This window comes from Oikopleura dioica, chromosome PAR, assembly GCF_907165135.1.
Source record: "Oikopleura dioica chromosome PAR, OKI2018_I68_1.0, whole genome shotgun sequence".
NCBI classification, from domain to species: domain Eukaryota; kingdom Metazoa; phylum Chordata; class Appendicularia; order Copelata; family Oikopleuridae; genus Oikopleura; species Oikopleura dioica.
The window spans coordinates 16,289,596-16,307,020 of NC_137293.1; the positions used below are offsets into that span (position 1 = coordinate 16,289,596).

The 17,425-nt window shown below is 40.4% G+C and overlaps 3 protein-coding genes across 3 annotated transcripts; all 3 read right to left on the reverse strand.

Annotated features, from left to right (window-relative positions):
* Nucleotides 1–473: 473 nt before the first annotated feature.
* On the reverse strand, nucleotides 474–1,673 carry LOC145704375 (uncharacterized). Its single transcript, XM_081781827.1, has 3 exons — nucleotides 1,547–1,673; nucleotides 931–1,502; nucleotides 474–883 (listed from the first exon to the last, which is right to left on the reverse strand). Exons 1-3 carry the CDS (start codon nucleotides 1,641–1,643, stop codon nucleotides 743–745), a joined length of 810 nt encoding a protein of 269 aa, XP_081637953.1. The 5' UTR covers nucleotides 1,644–1,673; the 3' UTR covers nucleotides 474–742.
* A 10,123-nt stretch (nucleotides 1,674–11,796) lies between these two features.
* On the reverse strand, nucleotides 11,797–13,290 carry LOC145702180 (troponin T, fast skeletal muscle isoforms-like). The gene is made up of 8 exons (XM_081779392.1): nucleotides 13,176–13,290; nucleotides 13,049–13,129; nucleotides 12,698–12,998; nucleotides 12,531–12,652; nucleotides 12,403–12,490; nucleotides 12,230–12,357; nucleotides 12,071–12,184; nucleotides 11,797–12,030 (listed from the first exon to the last, which is right to left on the reverse strand). Exons 1-8 carry the CDS (start codon nucleotides 13,184–13,186, stop codon nucleotides 11,880–11,882), a joined length of 996 nt encoding a protein of 331 aa, XP_081635518.1. The 5' UTR covers nucleotides 13,187–13,290; the 3' UTR covers nucleotides 11,797–11,879.
* Nucleotides 13,291–13,413: 123 nt separating this feature from the next.
* On the reverse strand, nucleotides 13,414–16,911 carry LOC145703566 (uncharacterized). Its single transcript, XM_081780942.1, has 9 exons — nucleotides 16,534–16,911; nucleotides 16,054–16,334; nucleotides 15,902–16,010; nucleotides 15,790–15,863; nucleotides 15,678–15,744; nucleotides 15,249–15,634; nucleotides 15,044–15,169; nucleotides 14,273–15,003; nucleotides 13,414–13,530 (listed from the first exon to the last, which is right to left on the reverse strand). The coding sequence occupies exons 2-8, from the start codon at nucleotides 16,261–16,263 to the stop codon at nucleotides 14,716–14,718; spliced, it is 1,260 nt and encodes a 419-aa protein (XP_081637068.1). The 5' UTR covers nucleotides 16,264–16,334; nucleotides 16,534–16,911; the 3' UTR covers nucleotides 13,414–13,530; nucleotides 14,273–14,715.
* Nucleotides 16,912–17,425: the final 514 nt, after the last annotated feature.

Below are 17,425 nucleotides of genomic sequence, written 5' to 3' on the forward strand. Positions count from 1 at the left end.
TGCTTCAACTGCTTCAAAGATTATGTTTACTACGGGCCAAACAACGAGTTTAATGCTTTGACGAACGAACATTTCAACATGGATACTGAAAAATGGTTCCTTCTTCCTCAGGCGTATTCAATCACTCTTACACCAGAATAAACAGTAAGCAAACTTATTTCTCTTGAATGCTATCAAATTTTCAGGGAGCAGAGCTTCCACAATCGCATTTGCCGCCAGAAACGCTATTTTTGAATGAAAAGTTCTCCAGTGAAATTTCACTGCAAATAAAGAACAGTCCGTGTTTATTCTATTTGCTTATTTAAAATAAATGGAAACATCGAGAAGTTAAATAACAGAACTCAAGCAGGTGGCCAAATTGTCAAGCAAAAAAAGCCCTGCTTCTATAAATCATGAAGAGTCTTGGATGTTTATTACCGTTTTTCATATGTCGAAGGGAATATATGAATTTTCAAAGTTGACTCTGGTTTGAGATTAAATCTCGGCTTATCTGCCCGGCAGATTCTGCCGTCTCGGTGTTCAGAATGCAAAGTCATCAGAAAGTTATTGTCAGAAAAAAATATTCCGAAGAAAAATTTTTCAATACAGTACAAGATTATACAGATTATAGAAGAGCAGTTAGAGAAGACATCCTTGGCATGAGAGTGGATCGCTGCAGGGCTCGCCCGGGTATTTGTCGGATGGAGTTACTCCAGGAAGACTCGAAGTGATGAACTAAAAATATTGTAAAATCATCGAAAATTCAAATTTTGAATCTTACTTCTTCGCCATCTAGCGAGAACACGAAATCGATGAAGCCTCCGTCCCACACATTTTCCTCCGTCGACTCCAAATTCAAAGTCTGCTCCGCATCAGCCGTTGAATCAACCCGATTGAATGGAGTCTGATGAAAGTAAGTAGACTTGAAGTTACGATTAAAAATAAACTTACGAAATCTGGTCTTAAATTCGGCACAATTCCGGGAATTCCTTCAGCTCCACAGACAGATGCGCCGGCGTAGTAAATCTGTCGCCAATCGCGTTTTCCGTTCTTTGACTTTCTTGAGAATGATCTCGTCGATTCTGGCGCCAATGATGATGTCGCAGATAGCGTCATGGAAGATACAGTCTCGTTGAAAGACGTCGTAATCGAGGGAATCGTCTCGGGCGCAGAAAGGAAAGCCTTGTAAAGCGCGGTGACTGACTGCCAGAGGCGATCTTGAGTATTCTCTTCCATCTCTCCCACATCTTGAACGGCCGTTCTCGAGATTTTGTCCGAAACACTGGACTCGTCCCGATCCCAACCTCCCCAGCTGCCGCCATGCGCCTGATCGGGAAGAATTCGCAAAAGCTTCTTTCCGGGAAGCATGTCCCAGTAAGAGAGAGGACCATCAAAGGGGAAGAACTCGTCGTTAGCCGCGTTAGTGATGTAGATGAGCTGATCGGCGTAGCGGGAAGCGTACGTCAGGGGGTCGAAAACGGACATAGCCAGTTGCATTGGAAGAGTTCCAAAGTAAGCAGGAACTAAATCATATTTTATTCAAGGCATTTGAGAAAGAAAAACAAACCTTGATGGTACCAGTAGTCAAAGAAGGTGTAACTCCAGCCAGCTAAGTTTCTTTGCGACATCTTCATAAACTCGTCCGAGTTGAGCATATCGAACATCAACGGCGCGTTGAAATTGACTCGCTCGAAATCCGCCGCTGCGGCGAGCCAGTTTGACCAGCCACGTTTCGAAGCTCCGATCAAGCCAGCTTTGAAGGGATAATTTCCTGTTTTTGGAACGTTTCTTCTGCCATCAAATCTAGCGCGCGAATAGTCGCTTTTGCCATAACTGGTTGGCCGAGTTGATTGAAGTCTGGGGCTCCTCCCATCACGCTAGTGATGAAGTTCTTCCAGGCCTGCGCTAGAACTCCGTCCGAGTGTTTGCCAAAGTACTGTCCCTCAACTCCGTAGATGAATGGATCACTTGGCGAATCGGCGGTAAATCGAATTGGATAGTTTGGATTTTGATTGAGCAGGCCGCAGACGACGCCAGTTTTGATTGCGAAGGTTTTTGTTCGCGGAAGATCTTTTGCATACTCTTCCTCGAGAGATCGGCGTTTTCGGGCTGGTTGGATGAAATTGCCGAAGTTGGAAGACTGAAGGAAGAAGGAGTCGGGATTGCTGATGGCTTTCGGAACGATCAGGTGAACGATGTGGGTCCAAATGGGCCTGTCGTTTACGGATTCATCGTTCCATCGCAGAGAAGTCATGTTGTAGTTGTAAGTTGTCACATCTTCTTCTTCTTCAATGTCAATCAAGTTGTAAGAAAAACGTTGTCTTCGGCCCACATGATGCTGTCAATAAACGCAGGCGCGTGTGAGTTCTTCTTTGTGATATCCTCAGCGAAACTTGCAACAAGCGATTGCAAATTTTCCAAGTTAGAATCAGCTCGATGTTCAAGTTGAACAGTAGCAACTTGTTCGACTTGGCCGACGAAGGAATCTTCTAAGAAGCCGCTTCGAGATTCTTGCGGTCGAGTTGTCTTGAACGGCTCGCTCGATTTGAAAACACGCGGGAGGAGTTTTCTTAAGGCATTTGAGTCTTGTTTCGTTGGAGTCACCACGTTGAATTCATCAGCTTTGGTTTCAACGACAAGGAGGGCTTCGAGGTTTTCTTGGGAAGAGATGAAGTCGTTTAGTGCGCTAGCTTCCCAAGTCGAAAGAGATGAAGCGCCAGAGTACTCGTTTGAGCATGGATCGTCGCTGACTTCAAAGTTGACGTCGAAATTTCGCGTCAAATCGGTACCAACACAAACTGAGTTCGCTTCCCTCGTTTTTGTCCAGTATCGGTCATTATTCAGGGCGTAGTCGTAGCCGGATGGATTTGCCACTGGAGCTATGATGAAGTTCATTCCAGGAAAATCCTCTGCGAAGTTGTTGTTTTCGGCCAAGTCCGCGCAAGTTTTCGCGCTTTCGAAATCGTTTGCGCGCATTCCGCAGACGATCATTACCGTGGGATTGCTTCCTTCATTCAATTGGATCGCTTCTAATTTGTTTCCTGAATCGTTGCTGTTCAAATCGATGATTTGAGAAGATCCGGGAGCGTTATTTTCTAACGATGTGATGATGCTACTGTAGCTCTTGTACTGCGAAAGGTCCTTTTTCTAATTCCGCTGCACTTTCCAGCGTGGTCAGCCACGCGCATAAGCTTTCGAGTCTGTGGTCCTAGCTTCTGCATTAAGCGCTTATTTGGGTAGCCCGCAGTGCAGCCATAATCCCGCGCGTAGCTTCTAATCATCGCTGCAACACTGTCGACTTCCTGGCAGAGCCCGCCCATTGCTCGGTCAACAGCGGCTTCGGCGGGAAGCGAGCATGCAGAAGTGTTGATATCGGCGAGTCCTTTGGCGAATCGGTTGACCCATTTTTTGACTTTGTTGAATTGGCCTTGGCTGCCATTCTGCTCGACGAGGGAAAGGAGATTGTTTGCACGGGAGCCGACTTCGGTAAGTCTTTCTGCTGCGGATCTAAATTTAATGTTTCAACTGATTTAAAAATAACATCGCTATTTCGAAATTCAAAAGAAGGGTTTATTTGAGAGCAAAACACTGGATTGACGCGTTGTCAGGAAAAATGCGGCTCGTGGCTAGACGGTGTGCCCGCGGAGCTTTTTTAGAATAACAGGATTAGCATCAAGTGGCTGCTGTCTGCATGCCACGCCTTTAAAAACTTCCGTACTTTTTAGTAGATAAAATTTCAGAAGTTTTACAAAAAATTACCCGTCCAAAATTAAAAAAACGATTTTAGTTAAGGACCCCCCCCGTCAACACTTTTCGAAAAATCGATTTTCGAAATTTCAAAATTTTGACCCCAGAAATGGATTCTACAGGTCAAAAAACGATTTTGAGGCTTCATTTTTTCGGGGTCTATCTTGACTTTAACACCCTCAAAATCGCGTTTGAAAATCGGACTTTTTGACGAAAAATGATGAAAAAGTCCCAATTTTGCTTAAATTTCAGATTTTTCTTGGTCAAAAAGTGCTCCGAACAAGTTTTTATGATAAATTGAACTTGCAGGAACACTAAGAAGCCAAAATATGGCTTTTTTTGAAATTATCGATTTTTTGAGGAAAATTGTTGACGGGGGGGTCCTTAATCAAGGGAAAATAAGCGATTAACGGAAAATAACGGCCTTGATTATCTATTACTGCAATAATTTTTTAACGATCAATATTGAGCCTTTTTTTAAAAAGAAGACAAAATTAAGATTATATGAAAGAGAACCCCTTAATAATAATAGCGGTTCTTCCGGTGAATCATAATTTGTTTCATTTAGGGTTTATTAATTTTTTCGAGCATTTTTTTTTTTGCTCACCATTCTCTACTATTTCATTCGAAATCAGAGTACTCTATTTCAAATTCTGACTTACTGTGGATCTGCAAATGCGGCCGAAATAAAGGCCGTCGAAAGCTTCATCTCTTAGAGAATTCGTATTCTCAACGACTGACCTAATGAAGCGCCCGACTTTATGGTACCTGCACCACCACCACCAGCACCACGCGCCACCTATATAGTTTTATTTTTAGTTAACTCAAAGTTAGTGCAACGCGAAGGTTTCCATCATGAATTACCCTTGCTTATTGTTTGTGGCTAAATGAACATTGGAATTTGTAATTTTGGGAGCGAATTGTTTTCGCTATAACGGTAACTAAGCGGAACAAAGCGTTTATTTTTGTTATTCTTCAATTATAAGTTTCAAATTGAGAGCTCTCTCTCAACTCTAAAGAACTCATAATACTGACATGCTTAATTTTGAATATATAATTGAGAAAAAAAGAAATTCCGAATCCAGATTGATTAAAAGATATTTTGCCGCCTTTTTAGCACTAGAAGTAGCTTATTTCATCTTATCTGAGTGAATTTGTGAGCAAAAATAGCCGCGAAATCAATTATTATTGTCCGTGAAATCAAGGAAAAAAACGAAGTTAATCATAAATTGCTCAAAAAACCATTTGAACTAGCCGAAACGTAATTGACTCCCAGATCACCTAAACAAGCTTCAAATCTAAAATTATGAATTGTCCCTTGAGATTCTAGTTGTGCTCGAGTCTTACATTATACCCTGTTCCGTTAAGGTTTTCACGTAACGGTCAGACCATTTTGGGAATCAAGTGGGGCTTGGACAGTCTCGGCGACCTGACGATCACGTGATCAGTTCCATTGGAATGAATATATTCATTTGATATCACAACAATATCTATACAATCGGTGTTTACGAAACATCCCACTTTCAATTTTGATCATTCTGATTCCGACTCCGATCTCCTTTCAGCGTATTCTGAAATTGGTAAAAGACTATAACTTATTGTACAGTTGGGTAATAGATAGATGATGGCAAGAAAATAACAGAGGGAAATCAAATTCAAGAACAAAAATCATTTCATCCTTGTAAGGCTAAAATTTTGATAAGGCAAATTGAAACTTATAAAGCTCGTTTAAAAACATTGTGCTTGGTTTTTTAACAGGCATCAAAAAAGAGGGATAGAGGGACGATTTATTTCTTAACAATCTAATTTCTCTTAGTTTTTTGTGGCAAAAAGATAGGTAAATTTGAAGAAATGACAACAAGGAAATAAATTGATAAATTATAAGAAGCTGAAGCTTTTATTTAGAATCTTACTTTACGACTTGCCAGTTTTATTTGAGTCGCTTCAAACAATTAGCCAAGCGTTAACGGGAAAATAGATAAAATGAAAAGTACGATTTTTTTTTTGCCGATTATTCGCCGAGATTCCGCCTCAGAGAGACATTATTCCCTTCATGTATATTGAAGGTCTGAGCGTGAGGATCTTCGTCCGTATCCACTTCATTATGAGAAGGAGTCCTAAAAAGAGTAGAGATTTCAAATTAATAGAAAATCAAACCCAGAAATGATGTTGTTTCTATTGTGAGCATGGTCGAGCCACTCTGCGTTTTGGCGATTGACTAATTCCATGCTAAAAAAAAAAATTGAATACGGATTCAATGAATAACTTTTATTTACGAGAATTGCGTTGTCAAAAGGAGAGGGCCGTTGAAGTTGCTCATATTGCCGGAAAAATATCTCTTGTCTGATTTCTAAGGTTCTTGTTGTTTTCTTGAGGTAAGCGTCCGGCCAATCCAGATTCACGACAGTTTGTTCGGAGTTGGCCTTCAGGGTTTTCCCCGATTTCTTTTGTTTCTGTTTTTCCTAAAAAGTATTCAAAGACAGAAAGAATCTAACGGAATCATTAACATTGACTTTAAATTGTTCTTGCTTTACCAAATTTACTTTCAATCGAATTTACAGTAATATAAACGATGATTTTGTGAATGAAATCGTTGATAAATGATTGAGTTTAGGCATGTTTTTTTGTATTTCGGATAAAGACTTAATCATAAAATCTTTATTAAGGGATCCCCCCCGTTTTGGCCATTTTTGACTCGAAATTCAGCCGATTTGGTTTTACGAATCGGGACGTTCAATCTATTCTCTAGTACAGAGAAATAATTTGCTCAAGGACAACCTACCTCTAGGAGGCGCTAAAGTTCGAGAAATTCGAAAAAAACGCCATTTTTGAATGGAAATTCAGCAAATTCGGGCTTAGATAGACTCCATCTGAGACAAGATTCAGGTAGAATGGAGCCTTATCTTCAATCTCTAGTACAGAGAGCCCATTTGTTCAAGTCTTAAGAAAAATTTCTTAAGAACAACCATCTGTAGCTATTTTTGGCGTTTTTTGGTCATTCATTGCTCTCTAGCGCCAGCAAATGGGCAAAAATTCCTAATGCGGTTATTATATTCTTAATCGGCAGATTCTAAGCTTTCGAAAGACCCCTTATATGGCTTATTTAGATGATATAAAAACGAAAACGATCCAATTTTCACGCTAAGTACAATTTATATGCATTTTTGCAATTTTTGAAGGCCGAAATGTCGGGGATGGATGTTCGTAAGGGGGTCATGTGACACATCAATTGATCCTCGGAAAACGGGGAATCGAAAAATATCGGATACACGACGTTTAGCACAAACCGACGTTTGGAACAAGTACGTTTAGCACAAAGCGACGATTAGAACAATATTCTGAACGTCGTTTTATTCCAGGCGTCGTTTTATTCTAAACGTCGCTTTTCGCTAAGAATTGCGTAGGCGCTCTCAAAAATTTGATTTGGACTAGAATCAGTTTGAAAACCGACGTTTTACACAAACCGACGAGGTTTTTACTCTTCTGAGTCATGTTAATATCATTCAAACTCATTTGAGGTTATTCTTATCAGATTTTTTCGGGTTTTTGAATAAGTTACATATTTAAATCACATACATATATGTTAAATAATATATTTATTCGGTAAAATATATCATAAGATAATCATTATTGATATTATATCGAATTTATACTGTTTATCAAATTAATATTTTGAGGAAAACTCAGGCAAATAACTTGTTCTCATTTCAATCTAATTCGTTCTGGGCGCCCACGCGTTTCAGACTGAAAAGCGACATTTAGAATAAAACGACGCCTGGAATAAAACGACGTTTAGAACAGTGTTCCAGACGTCGCTTTGTTCCAAACGTCGTTTGTTCCAAACGTCGCTTTGTGCTAAACGTCGTGTATCCAAAAATATCAAACATAGACCCTTATCAAAGAGTTGAAAAAACAGGGGGATCCCTTAAAGGTAGTTTAGTTCTGTTGTTTCTAAAGGGCGAACAGGATTATTAACCCGTTAACTGGGCATCCGATCTTATGCGTTAACGGGCGCGTGGCAGTCTAAAGTCCACGCACCTTTTGGTGTTTTCTGAGAAATATTCGTTTAGGGGTTGAAAATTGAGGTCAAAGTTACGTCAATTTTCGACGCTGAGATTGGAGAAAAAGGGAAAGAAGGGAAAGGCGGGCGATTTGTATTATTCTTTCCCTTTTTCTCGTTCACTGAAGTTTTTCTTTCGCTTCTCCCGACCTGAATTTCATGCCGATTTTTTTCAAAATCACACAAACAGATAGAGAATCGATTGAATTTTTAAAAAATACAAAAATTTTTGATAAAAACTTGAGTTTCTCCTATCTTATCGCTCTAAAATGGCTGCGTGGCCGTGAGACAGCCACCTGCCTGTTAACGGGTTAACGGGGTAGAACTAGGTTTTTCCGAAAGAAACCTAGACCGGCGCTCAAAGCCAGCAAACTATAGATTTTCAAATTTTTTCTTCGTCTATAGTCTATAGACTATAGATAGATCTATCTTAGATCTAGCAAAGTGAAACACCAACCCATTTCATCGAAAATCCCGATTTTGTCTAATTTTAGACCTCGAATATCTCGAGTCATGTGATTTGCCGAAAATTTCTAACTCTATTTTTCGAAAAAATTGCGTTATCAAAAACAAAACTTAGTTTTCTCTTGTTTCTAGCGCCAGTCAAAAATCGGAAAAGCTAATTCTACCCCCTTCATTTTCAGCAGATTCGCAATATATCCACGATTTGCCCTTTTGATGTCCTCCATGATGAGGATCCCTCATAACAAGTTTTTGATGAATCTTGAGATTGATTTTTTTGCGAATTATTTGTTAATCTAAAAAGCGTACTTTGAAGCAGTGGCTAAACTGTCAATAACGAGCGGCGGAGATGCAATCAAAGTATATGCATATTAAATTATCTGCCAAAGTGGAGTAGATTATTTATATAAAGTCCAATAAAGCTGTCGATTACTTTTCAAATTGATGAGCAATTGTTGTGTTTAGAAGAAGCGGCGAGTTTTACTGTCAATATTTTATTGGCACTTATCGAATAAAGTTTTGCTTCTTCAGATTTGACGGTTCGGCTTCGTATAAAAGTCTTGATTGCTAATGTCTTTCCTAGTGGGCTTGGCAACCTGTGTAGAAAACCTGAGTCAGGCCTTGAAGATCTAAAATGAAAAGCCGCGTAGCGGCTTTTTTTGAAAAGGAAGCCGCAAAGCGGCTTTGCAACACAGTCACTCTTATGTATTTTAAAATATTGGCTTTGCGGCTTCGTTTTCAAGAAACGGCTTTTCATTTTAGCTCTTCATAGCCTGTCTCAGGTTGTCTACACAAGATTCTCCACGCACCAAAGCTTTCCTCTCCAAATGCTTTCGCTTCTTTCTTCGAAGCACAGTATCAATACTGTCGTGCATTAGTGCGCTTTTAATTACCACAATTCGACTTTTGACCGCGCGCTGACACATTTTCGGCGAGCCGTTGAGTTTAATAAATTCAATCTGGGAATCGAATTATTTGCTAATGGTTGAATTTGAAGTAAGAGGATCTTCTGTCACTCGGGGTTAAATTAAATGATTAAAGCTGATCCACGAGGTTTGATGCAATTAGCACGAATCACTCTTTTTGGAAGTTTTTTTAATAAGGGTAGCCATTTTAACGGACGAATTTCTTAAGGATGGGGACATCAAAGAGGATTTTTCCGGGGGTACTGAATTGTGCCGCCCTGCGCCGCCTTTGGTCGATTGGTTCCGGACCAGGCGGCGCTGGGCGGCGCAGGGCGGCACAATTCAGTACCCCCCGGAAAATCCTCTTAGGTGTCCCCATCCTTAAGAAAGTCGTCCGTTAAAATGGTTAACCCATATTTCCACTCGTCAAATACAGAAGAAGCAAGAATAAATGAAAACTGCTTCTGTGGATAGTAATTCCTTGGCTGATCCTCTATTATTTCATCTATGTAGATTGTTTAATTTCATACTAATGGATTGATGGTAAATGAATCGGATTTGGGTTTGAGGTCATTTGAGAAATTAAATGATTTTATTTTTGAGTTTATTTGAGCGCTTATCCCGGAGCAGCAGCGAATTAGACAAAATGAATTCAATAATCTCGGATATCGCGCTTTAGCAATTGATTTTAACTTGCACCAACAATAGCCGCTGTCTTGCAATGTAAGACTTACTACATTCTTGTCTCGTGACACAATGCCAGCGATTTTAATAGAGCTCCCTTCATTTGATGTCTATAAAATTAAAAAAAGGATATCACCTATTTTTAAGTAAAGAGCCTAGAGCTGAATGATCCGTTAAAAGGGTCCCCTCTGGAAGAATAGAAAATCCTTTATATAGGGGACATCCTTGAGGAACCCTAACCCTAACCCTAGATCTAATCCTGCTCTAACCCTAACCCTAACCCCCCCCATTTACTAAGTGCCTCTTCAGATCCGAATTTCACTATTGCTGATAATAAGTTGTATTTTCTTTGTGAGAGTGTTTTTCGTTAATCCCGGCTTATCGGAATGTTATTCGCCGAGTCCCCTCTCTGGTGGCGCTGTTCTGTTCTCGCCCGAGGGGTGAGCGCCCACCTTTATAAGGCGTGAATTGATGATTTTATTCCGACATTATCATTTTAATACGCCGATATTTTTGCGACAATGGTAAGTGATGGAAACAAATAACAGGTTAAAATTTTTAATAGGCTCAGCAGACGATTCCAGAACAAGAGAAAACTCAGGAGATTCTTGACGAGACGGAAAAGACTCATTCTATTTCTAGCATTCTTCTCAAGCCAAGCAAAAGTAAGTTCATTTCTATCATATTTTTGCTAGTTCAAAAATTTTAGCTGAGGAGCAACTTATTCTTGCCGAAGAGCCGAAGAAAAAGCACCGTCGAAATCGCACAACTTTCACAACTTTCCAACTTCACGAGCTTGAACGAGCTTTTGAAAAGTCTCATTACCCAGATGTCTACGCTCGAGAAGAACTCGCTAGTAAAATTAGTCTACCGGAAGTACGAGTGCAGGTAAACTCGAATACGCAATAAAAGAGCTGAATCAGACTTAGGTTTGGTTCCAAAATCGTCGAGCAAAATGGCGCAGACAAGAAAAAGTTGACTTGACTAATCCGTCTGAAGTGGCTTCTTCGCCAGACTCGGCCAAATCCAGGTAATTGCAAGTTTTTCAAAATTTTTAGCAAATAAATTGTCTTGCGCATTATTGATGCTGAGTAAAAAAGCGGGCAAAACCACAAAGTGGCTAGAAATTAGTGCTCTTGCTTGAACTTGAATACTGGGCTCGCCAACCTAAGAAGAAAACCTGAGTCAGGATCCGTATAGAGATTGCAGACCCTGACTCAGGTTCTCTACCCCAAAATTAGATAGATTTTTTATATAAAAATCAGTAAAGCTGATCAACTCCACGGCTAATTGAATAATTAAGCATTGGTTCCCTTGACCCGTGGCTGTCATCCCGCTCATCCTTCGCCCTCCCGCTGCTTTCGGTAACTTCTTTCAAGTATTTCTGCAATTGCTTGACAGTAATTGATTCAGACAGGCCTCTTTGGCAATCCGATAATGCACAACCGCAGCTACTTCAATCTCCCCTCCGTATCCTCGGCCATTCAAAATTCCTTCTACAACTCTCAGGCGCACCTGTTTCCGGCGATTTCTCAGACTTCAGCCCTTCAGGGAAATAATTCTTCTCCAGAGCCTGGAAATGAAAATAATCCCAAATCCATTGATCAGGCTATTTTGCCTTTGAATTATTCAGGTACGAATTTTTATAATTCTCGGAATATTTGATCTCTTCTCCTTGGCTCGTAAACCTGTGTCGAGAACCTGAGTCAGGGTCTGAAAGATCTTGAATGAAAAGCCGCAAAGCGGCTTTTTTTTAAAACGAAGCCGCAAAGCGGCTTCGCGTCGATGTCATTTTGATCTATTTTCAAATTTTGGCGATCTTTCAGATCCTGACTCAGGTTTTCTACAAAAGTTGCCTAGCTAAAACTAAGGAAAATATTCAGGAATAGCCGATGCATCAGCTGCTCCAACTGCTTCGCTGTAAAATGAACCATCTTTGTTCAACTCTTTTTTTTTTCATTTATTTTGTAGTAAAAATTGAAAGTTTTAAAAAGTAATTGCAAACAGTTTATTTTGTTGATTATTTCGATCATGATTCAAGATTATCGAATCTTGATCTTTCCAACTCTGTGTTTTGCTTTTCCAGAGCTGATCATCAAATCGTTGACTCGGTGTCGCAGGGTGTTCAGAGTGTACTTGTCGTTTTCCGCCTTGACGGTCAGGTCGTAGCGGTCTTCCTCCAGCTGGCGGACCCTAAATGCGATCATCGCTGTTTAAAAGAGGTATTTCTTACCAGTTGTACATCTCTTTGCACTTTTCCATCAGTTTTTCCTTGTTCAAATGATCAATGTTCAGCGGCTTTCGACGCTCAGCCAGAGCTTTTCGCTTGGCATCGCGCGCAGTTGTTCTGAGAAGAAGAGTGTTCTCTTCGTTGATTTCTTAGATTTCTTACCTTTTGCCCTGGCGTCTGCGATCCATGTGAGTGTTGAGCATGGCCATTGACGCCATGAGCTCCTTTTTGCGAGCTTCTTCGGCTTCGTGTTTTTCCCTGATTGCTCGCTCTCGCGCTTCTTTTTCGTTCTGAAAGAATTTTTTTTCACCTGCATTTTCCCCTCAAAGTTGTACCTTTTCTCGCTCCTGACGTTCTTTTTCTTTCTTTTGCCGCTCAATCAGCTGTTTTGCCCGCATTTCTTTCCGTTTCTCAATTCGCTCCCTACATTCGTTTTCATCTGATGAATTTAAAAATGTCTTACTTTAGGTTGTTGAGTTCAATTTCTTCCTGTTTTCGCTGCTCGAAATGCCGGTTGATCATTTCCTGTAAATCGCAAAGATCCTTTTCGGCCTTTTTTCTTGTTATGTCCGAGATGTCCATTCCCTAAAAGAGAAAGGTTAAAACGCTGCTGGGTCTGGTGAAGCTTACCGCTTGAGATTTGACGTTGGATTGAGAAGACATGCTTCTGCTCATTCCTCGCCCCATTGTTGGAATATTGAGTCCTTTTGGCGGCTCTGGATTTACATCAAGTTCGTCCAGAGCGATGTCTTCCTCGCTCTCATCCTCCTCTTCCTCTGCTTTTTCCTCTTGCTCTTGTTGGATTTGGCGACCTCGTGACTCAGTTGAATTTTCGTCTTCCTCTTCTTCTTCCTCCTTTTCCTCGTCGCTGGAATCGCGATCTTCAGTGGCTTGTTTTCTGATGATTCGTGGAGGCTCCATTACCGGCTCTCTGAAAATTTAAAATCCAAAATCTGATTGAAGCACTGAAAGAAAATTTACCTGTTGTAAGGATTCTCAACCTGAGCCACTTCTACTTCTTCTTCTTCGTCTTCCGAGGACGAGTAATAACGAGACGCATACCTTGAAAAATAAGCTCAAACTCTTGATCAAGAGTTTAAAATCAAACCTGCTAGCCATGTTTCTCTTGTTCACAAATTTTTTGAATGAAACTCGCAAAGGACTTTTTTGTCGACCGAGTTTTATCAACTGTCCCTGGCTTTGCAAGTCACATGATAACAGATCGAAATAGTCAGCTGGACTCGATTTTCTATTTTTTACAAAGGAACGAGGAAAATATTTATTTTCATAAGAAACAGGAGATTTGTATTATTTTTTGCTGAAATTTAGTTTTTATTTAGTATTTAGTTTTGACGAAATTTTTGTTATAAAAGACCAACCGATCAGAAGTTTATGAGTCGAACCAGTTTAATTTTATTTACAGAAAATAAACATTAAATCTTACACCACGAAAAGCAGTTTCCCTTCGTAGTATTATCTCAAAATTCGGCCACCTATAGCCGAATTATTCGTCAATATTTTCAATAATTCTGAATGAAAAATTCGGCCAAATTGACCGAATTATTGGGCGGATTCTACAAAGTATTTTGGTGAAAAATTCGGCCAGTGAAATTCTCCGTGGACAGTCATTTTTCTTTTTTGAGGGCTTTCGCAATCGCTATGAATGCTTGTTATCAATTCTGATAATTTGATTTTTTAGGACAATAACCGGACTTATCATTACCACAAGAATTCCGGTCGACCTCTTTCTAATAGCAACTGGTCTGTGGCGCAGACTCTGCGCGGTAAGAGCTAGTTGCAGTTCCCCAGGACTTTTTTTGATAAGAAAATTAAGATCGTAGTATTCGCTAAAATAAAGGTTAGGGTTAGGGGGCACCTGCAAAAATGACGGAACAAATTACTCGAGGGGGAAAGGCCTTCGGTAACCCTAACTAACCCTAGACTAGACCCCGGCATCTTAGGACCGAAGGGGCGGAGCCCCGAGGTTAGGAACCATTAGATTGGATACTTTTTACTGATAAAATGGAGACTCTTAATAAACGAGTGGCTTTATAGGGGCGCGGCCTTTACTCTTGGGGGCCGAATTTTTCATCCAAAAAATCCTTCAATTTCGGTCGAAAAATTCGGCCAGAGTGGCCGAATTATTCATTCAAAATATGAGTATATGAAAATTCGGCATTTGGCCGAATTTTGAGATCATACTACCTTTCCATTTTGTATTTGATAGTTTGTCGCTCTCCATCCGCCGCGCTTTCAATTTCTTGTCGATTCCGCTCTTCTCCGGTCTCATAACTAATTTCTTGCGCGACAGCTTTGAATCTTCCGCCGCCTTCTGAAATAAATTTTTAAAAATTGAAATTTTAATTTTCTACCTTTTTCCAGATTGATAAGTGATAGTACCGACCATCTCCTCCATTCCATTGAACAGCAGTTTTGAATTGCAAGTGCCATCCTGCTTCGGCGACCTCCCAATTAACACACCAATCAAACTTGTCGGAGAGTTTTTCGAAATTCTTTTTCGCTTTAAAAAATTAAAAACTCTCTTTCCTTGAGATTTATCTTTTTTCTCGAAGAGCCAACAGCTTCAGCACGTTTCGCAATTCTTCTTTTTCATTCCATCTCTAACTCCACCACAAGAAATCATTTTATCATCCCCAAAGAACTCGCCCGCTCCACCAATCGCGCCCAACTCCTCCCTCAGTTTCTCCAGTTCGCCATTTTTGGTTCAACCCTTTTTCTTCATTTTCAGCAATCGGCTGATAGTTTCTTCGCTGTTCTTTCAATCCTCGCCCAAATCTCTCAATTTCCTTTTTCTGATTTTCATTTTCCCGTCGATTTCTTTCCTTTTCTTCTTTCAAAATCGAGTGGAGCCGTTCAATTTCCCGTTTTGCTTTTTGCATTTCATTTTCTCGTTTTTTCATTTCAGCTTCGTTTCGCTAAATTTCTAATAAAAAAGGGAATTGATCTTTTTCTCACCATTTTGAGGTCGTCGATGATTTTCCTAGAATATTCAAAATTCTGCTCAAGCTCCGAATTCAATTTCTTCATTTTCGCCAGTTCTCGCTTTAAATTTCCGTTTTCTTCGTTCTGTTGCTCGTTTTTCTTAAAAATTTTAATAAGTTTCATAAAATCAAATTTAGCATGTTGATGAAGAGTCGATTGAAAAAGCTAAAAAACTAACTCGATTTTGCAGCGCGATTTGTTCATCCTTTTTCTTTGCTTGTTCTCTGAGTCGATATTCCATGATTTCGTTGAAAGTGTCAAGTCGGCTCCGCAATTCTTGAATCATCCTGTCTTTTTGCACAATCTCTCCCTTGAGTCGTTCAACCTCGTCATTTTCGTTTGGAAAGGGAGGAGGAACGATGCTGCTCGCTCGGTCGCCATTTTCGATCCGCTGCAAGAAATCAACGAAGATAGCTTCATTTCGTAGCTCAATCGCGTTTCTCGGCCGTCTTGTTCGATCAACTCTCGTGCATTTTTCGATGAGAGTTTCGAACTCTTCAACTTCGTCCGTTTCGCCGAGCATTTCAAAGAGCGATGTTCTTTTGCCAGTTTGAATATTCGTCACTAAAATGTTACTGTTCAAAATTTAATTTTCCTGAAAACTTACGAATTTCAAGAAACAGAGCAGGATGGCCCTCAATTCGAGCGAATGGATGTTCCAGTGTTATGATTTCCTTCAAATAGTGTGTTATTTGATAATAAATCTTTTGAATGAGAACCTGAATAATCAGAGCAAAGCCCCAAACATCCAATGTAGGATGTTTCTTCGCAGTTTCGTCCGGGCTGTTGATTTCTAAAAAATGTTATATTTAGTCGTTTCAAGTAGCTTACCTGGAGCAGCGTAAAGAGGCGTGGACTTGATACCTTCCCCACTCGTAGTTGTCATAGTTTGTTGGATCGATCGCACTGTTAGGGCGCTTCCAAAGTCTCCGATCTTCACCTGAACATTTGTATATTTTATGCTTTCTGAGCTGTTTGCTTACGGTTATGTTATCGCCAAAAATGAATATATTGGCGGGTTTGAGGTCCAGATGGACCTTGTTCTTGCCGTGGCAGTAGCTCAGACCGGAAATGATCTGAGCGCCAATGATTCTCGCCTCGTCCATCGTTGTTCTTCGCCCGGTTCCCTTCATCTTCTCGATCCAGTCGACCAGGCTTCCGCCAGCGCAGTGTTCCATGATGATGAAACTCATCGCTCCGAATTCAGCCCAGTCCGGTGTTTGCCGATCGAGAAAGTCGATAAATCGGACCACATTCGCGTGATCTAAAATTTTTTTAATGAAATTCGCTAGACAGAACTTTGGATAAACGATTTAATAGCTTGGTGCTTGCCCAAAATTCCCTAAGTTTAGGGTTAGGGTTAGGGTAAAAGGCCCAATTCTTCAAGCCCTAAGTTACGGCCGCCTGAGGCTGCGGCCCGCCTCTATTTACCTTATTCGTGCAAGGGTAAATGATTAACTCACCAAGCTCTCGCAGAGTAGCCGCCTCTTGCTGGGTGCTTTTCCAATGGCTTGCATTTTGAAGCAGAATTGCCTTGACGATCACCGTCTCTCCTGTCGCCGTGTCCAAAGCTTCCGTCACTCCTTGATTCGTTTCGAATCGAGCAACGTCGATGTTCGCATATCTTCCGTCTTTCTTTCAAAAAGTTACAAAATCAAATCTAATAACCTAAATAATCTAAAACGTTTGTAACCGTAGCAGACTCTGAATCATTATTGCCGATCAAAAATTCTTTTTGCTAAAAGAATAAACCGTTTCTCTAACGACAGATTTTACTGTGTTAGAAAAGAGCGAGTGATTCTGCTGCTGCATGCGCTTCCTGCAAATATTTGCCTGTTTGGTTGTGCTGACAATTTTGGTTCGATTCGGATTGGATTTTTCAAAGACCTGGTATTTTAGTGGTCAAAAATACGGAGACTTTTATGCCCAAAACAGTCATTTTTACACACGGATGATTTCAAAAAACTTTTGTGGGGCCGGAAATCGTAAAAAACTGCAAGTGCAGTTTTCTTCAGCTCTTCGAGACGAGTTGAATGATGGGTCTAACTCTGGATAACTCTAAGGATTTACCGGTTTACCGGCTGGTTACGGGAAAATACGTTGTCACCCGCCGTTTTTGTTCTAGAACTGATAAACAGATGATCGACCCCGGAAATTGTTCCTTATAGTCAGTTCTACTCTAGGCTAAAAGATGAGAGTCGTATCATAACTCCGAAGAGAGTTATTACTAAAATACTATTTCTGGCGGAAATGGGACTAGAAATCAGGAACGTGCAGCGACAACGAAATTTATGCAAAATTTACTGTTTTTAGTGATAACTCTCTTCGGAGTTATGATACGACTCTCATCTTTTA

What these genes read in the sequence shown, in the direction of transcription:
- LOC145704375 (XM_081781827.1), bottom strand. Translation starts at nt 1,643, where the DNA reads ATGTTCGATATGCTCAACTCGGACGAGTTTATGAAGATGTCGCAAAGA. An exon ending in TGACTACTGGTACCATCAAG is followed by an intron (nt 1,503 to 1,546) that starts GTTTGTTTTTCT and finishes AATATGATTTAG; the next exon opens with TTCCTGCTTACTTTGGAACT. An exon ending in CGAATTTAAGACCAGATTTC is followed by an intron (nt 884 to 930) that starts GTAAGTTTATTT and finishes TACTTTCATCAG; the next exon opens with ACTCCATTCAATCGGGTTGA.
- LOC145702180 (XM_081779392.1), bottom strand. An exon ending in ATTGAACTCAACAACCTAAA is followed by an intron (nt 12,491 to 12,530) that starts GTAAGACATTTT and finishes AAACGAATGTAG; the next exon opens with GGAGCGAATTGAGAAACGGA. An exon ending in CGCAGACGCCAGGGCAAAAG is followed by an intron (nt 12,185 to 12,229) that starts GTAAGAAATCTA and finishes TCTTCTTCTCAG; the next exon opens with AACAACTGCGCGCGATGCCA.
- LOC145703566 (XM_081780942.1), bottom strand. Translation starts at nt 16,263, where the DNA reads ATGAGTTTCATCATCATGGAACACTGCGCTGGCGGAAGCCTGGTCGAC. An exon ending in GCTTTGCTCTGATTATTCAG is followed by an intron (nt 15,745 to 15,789) that starts GTTCTCATTCAA and finishes CACTATTTGAAG; the next exon opens with GAAATCATAACACTGGAACA. An exon ending in TCATCGACGACCTCAAAATG is followed by an intron (nt 15,004 to 15,043) that starts GTGAGAAAAAGA and finishes TTAGAAATTTAG; the next exon opens with CGAAACGAAGCTGAAATGAA.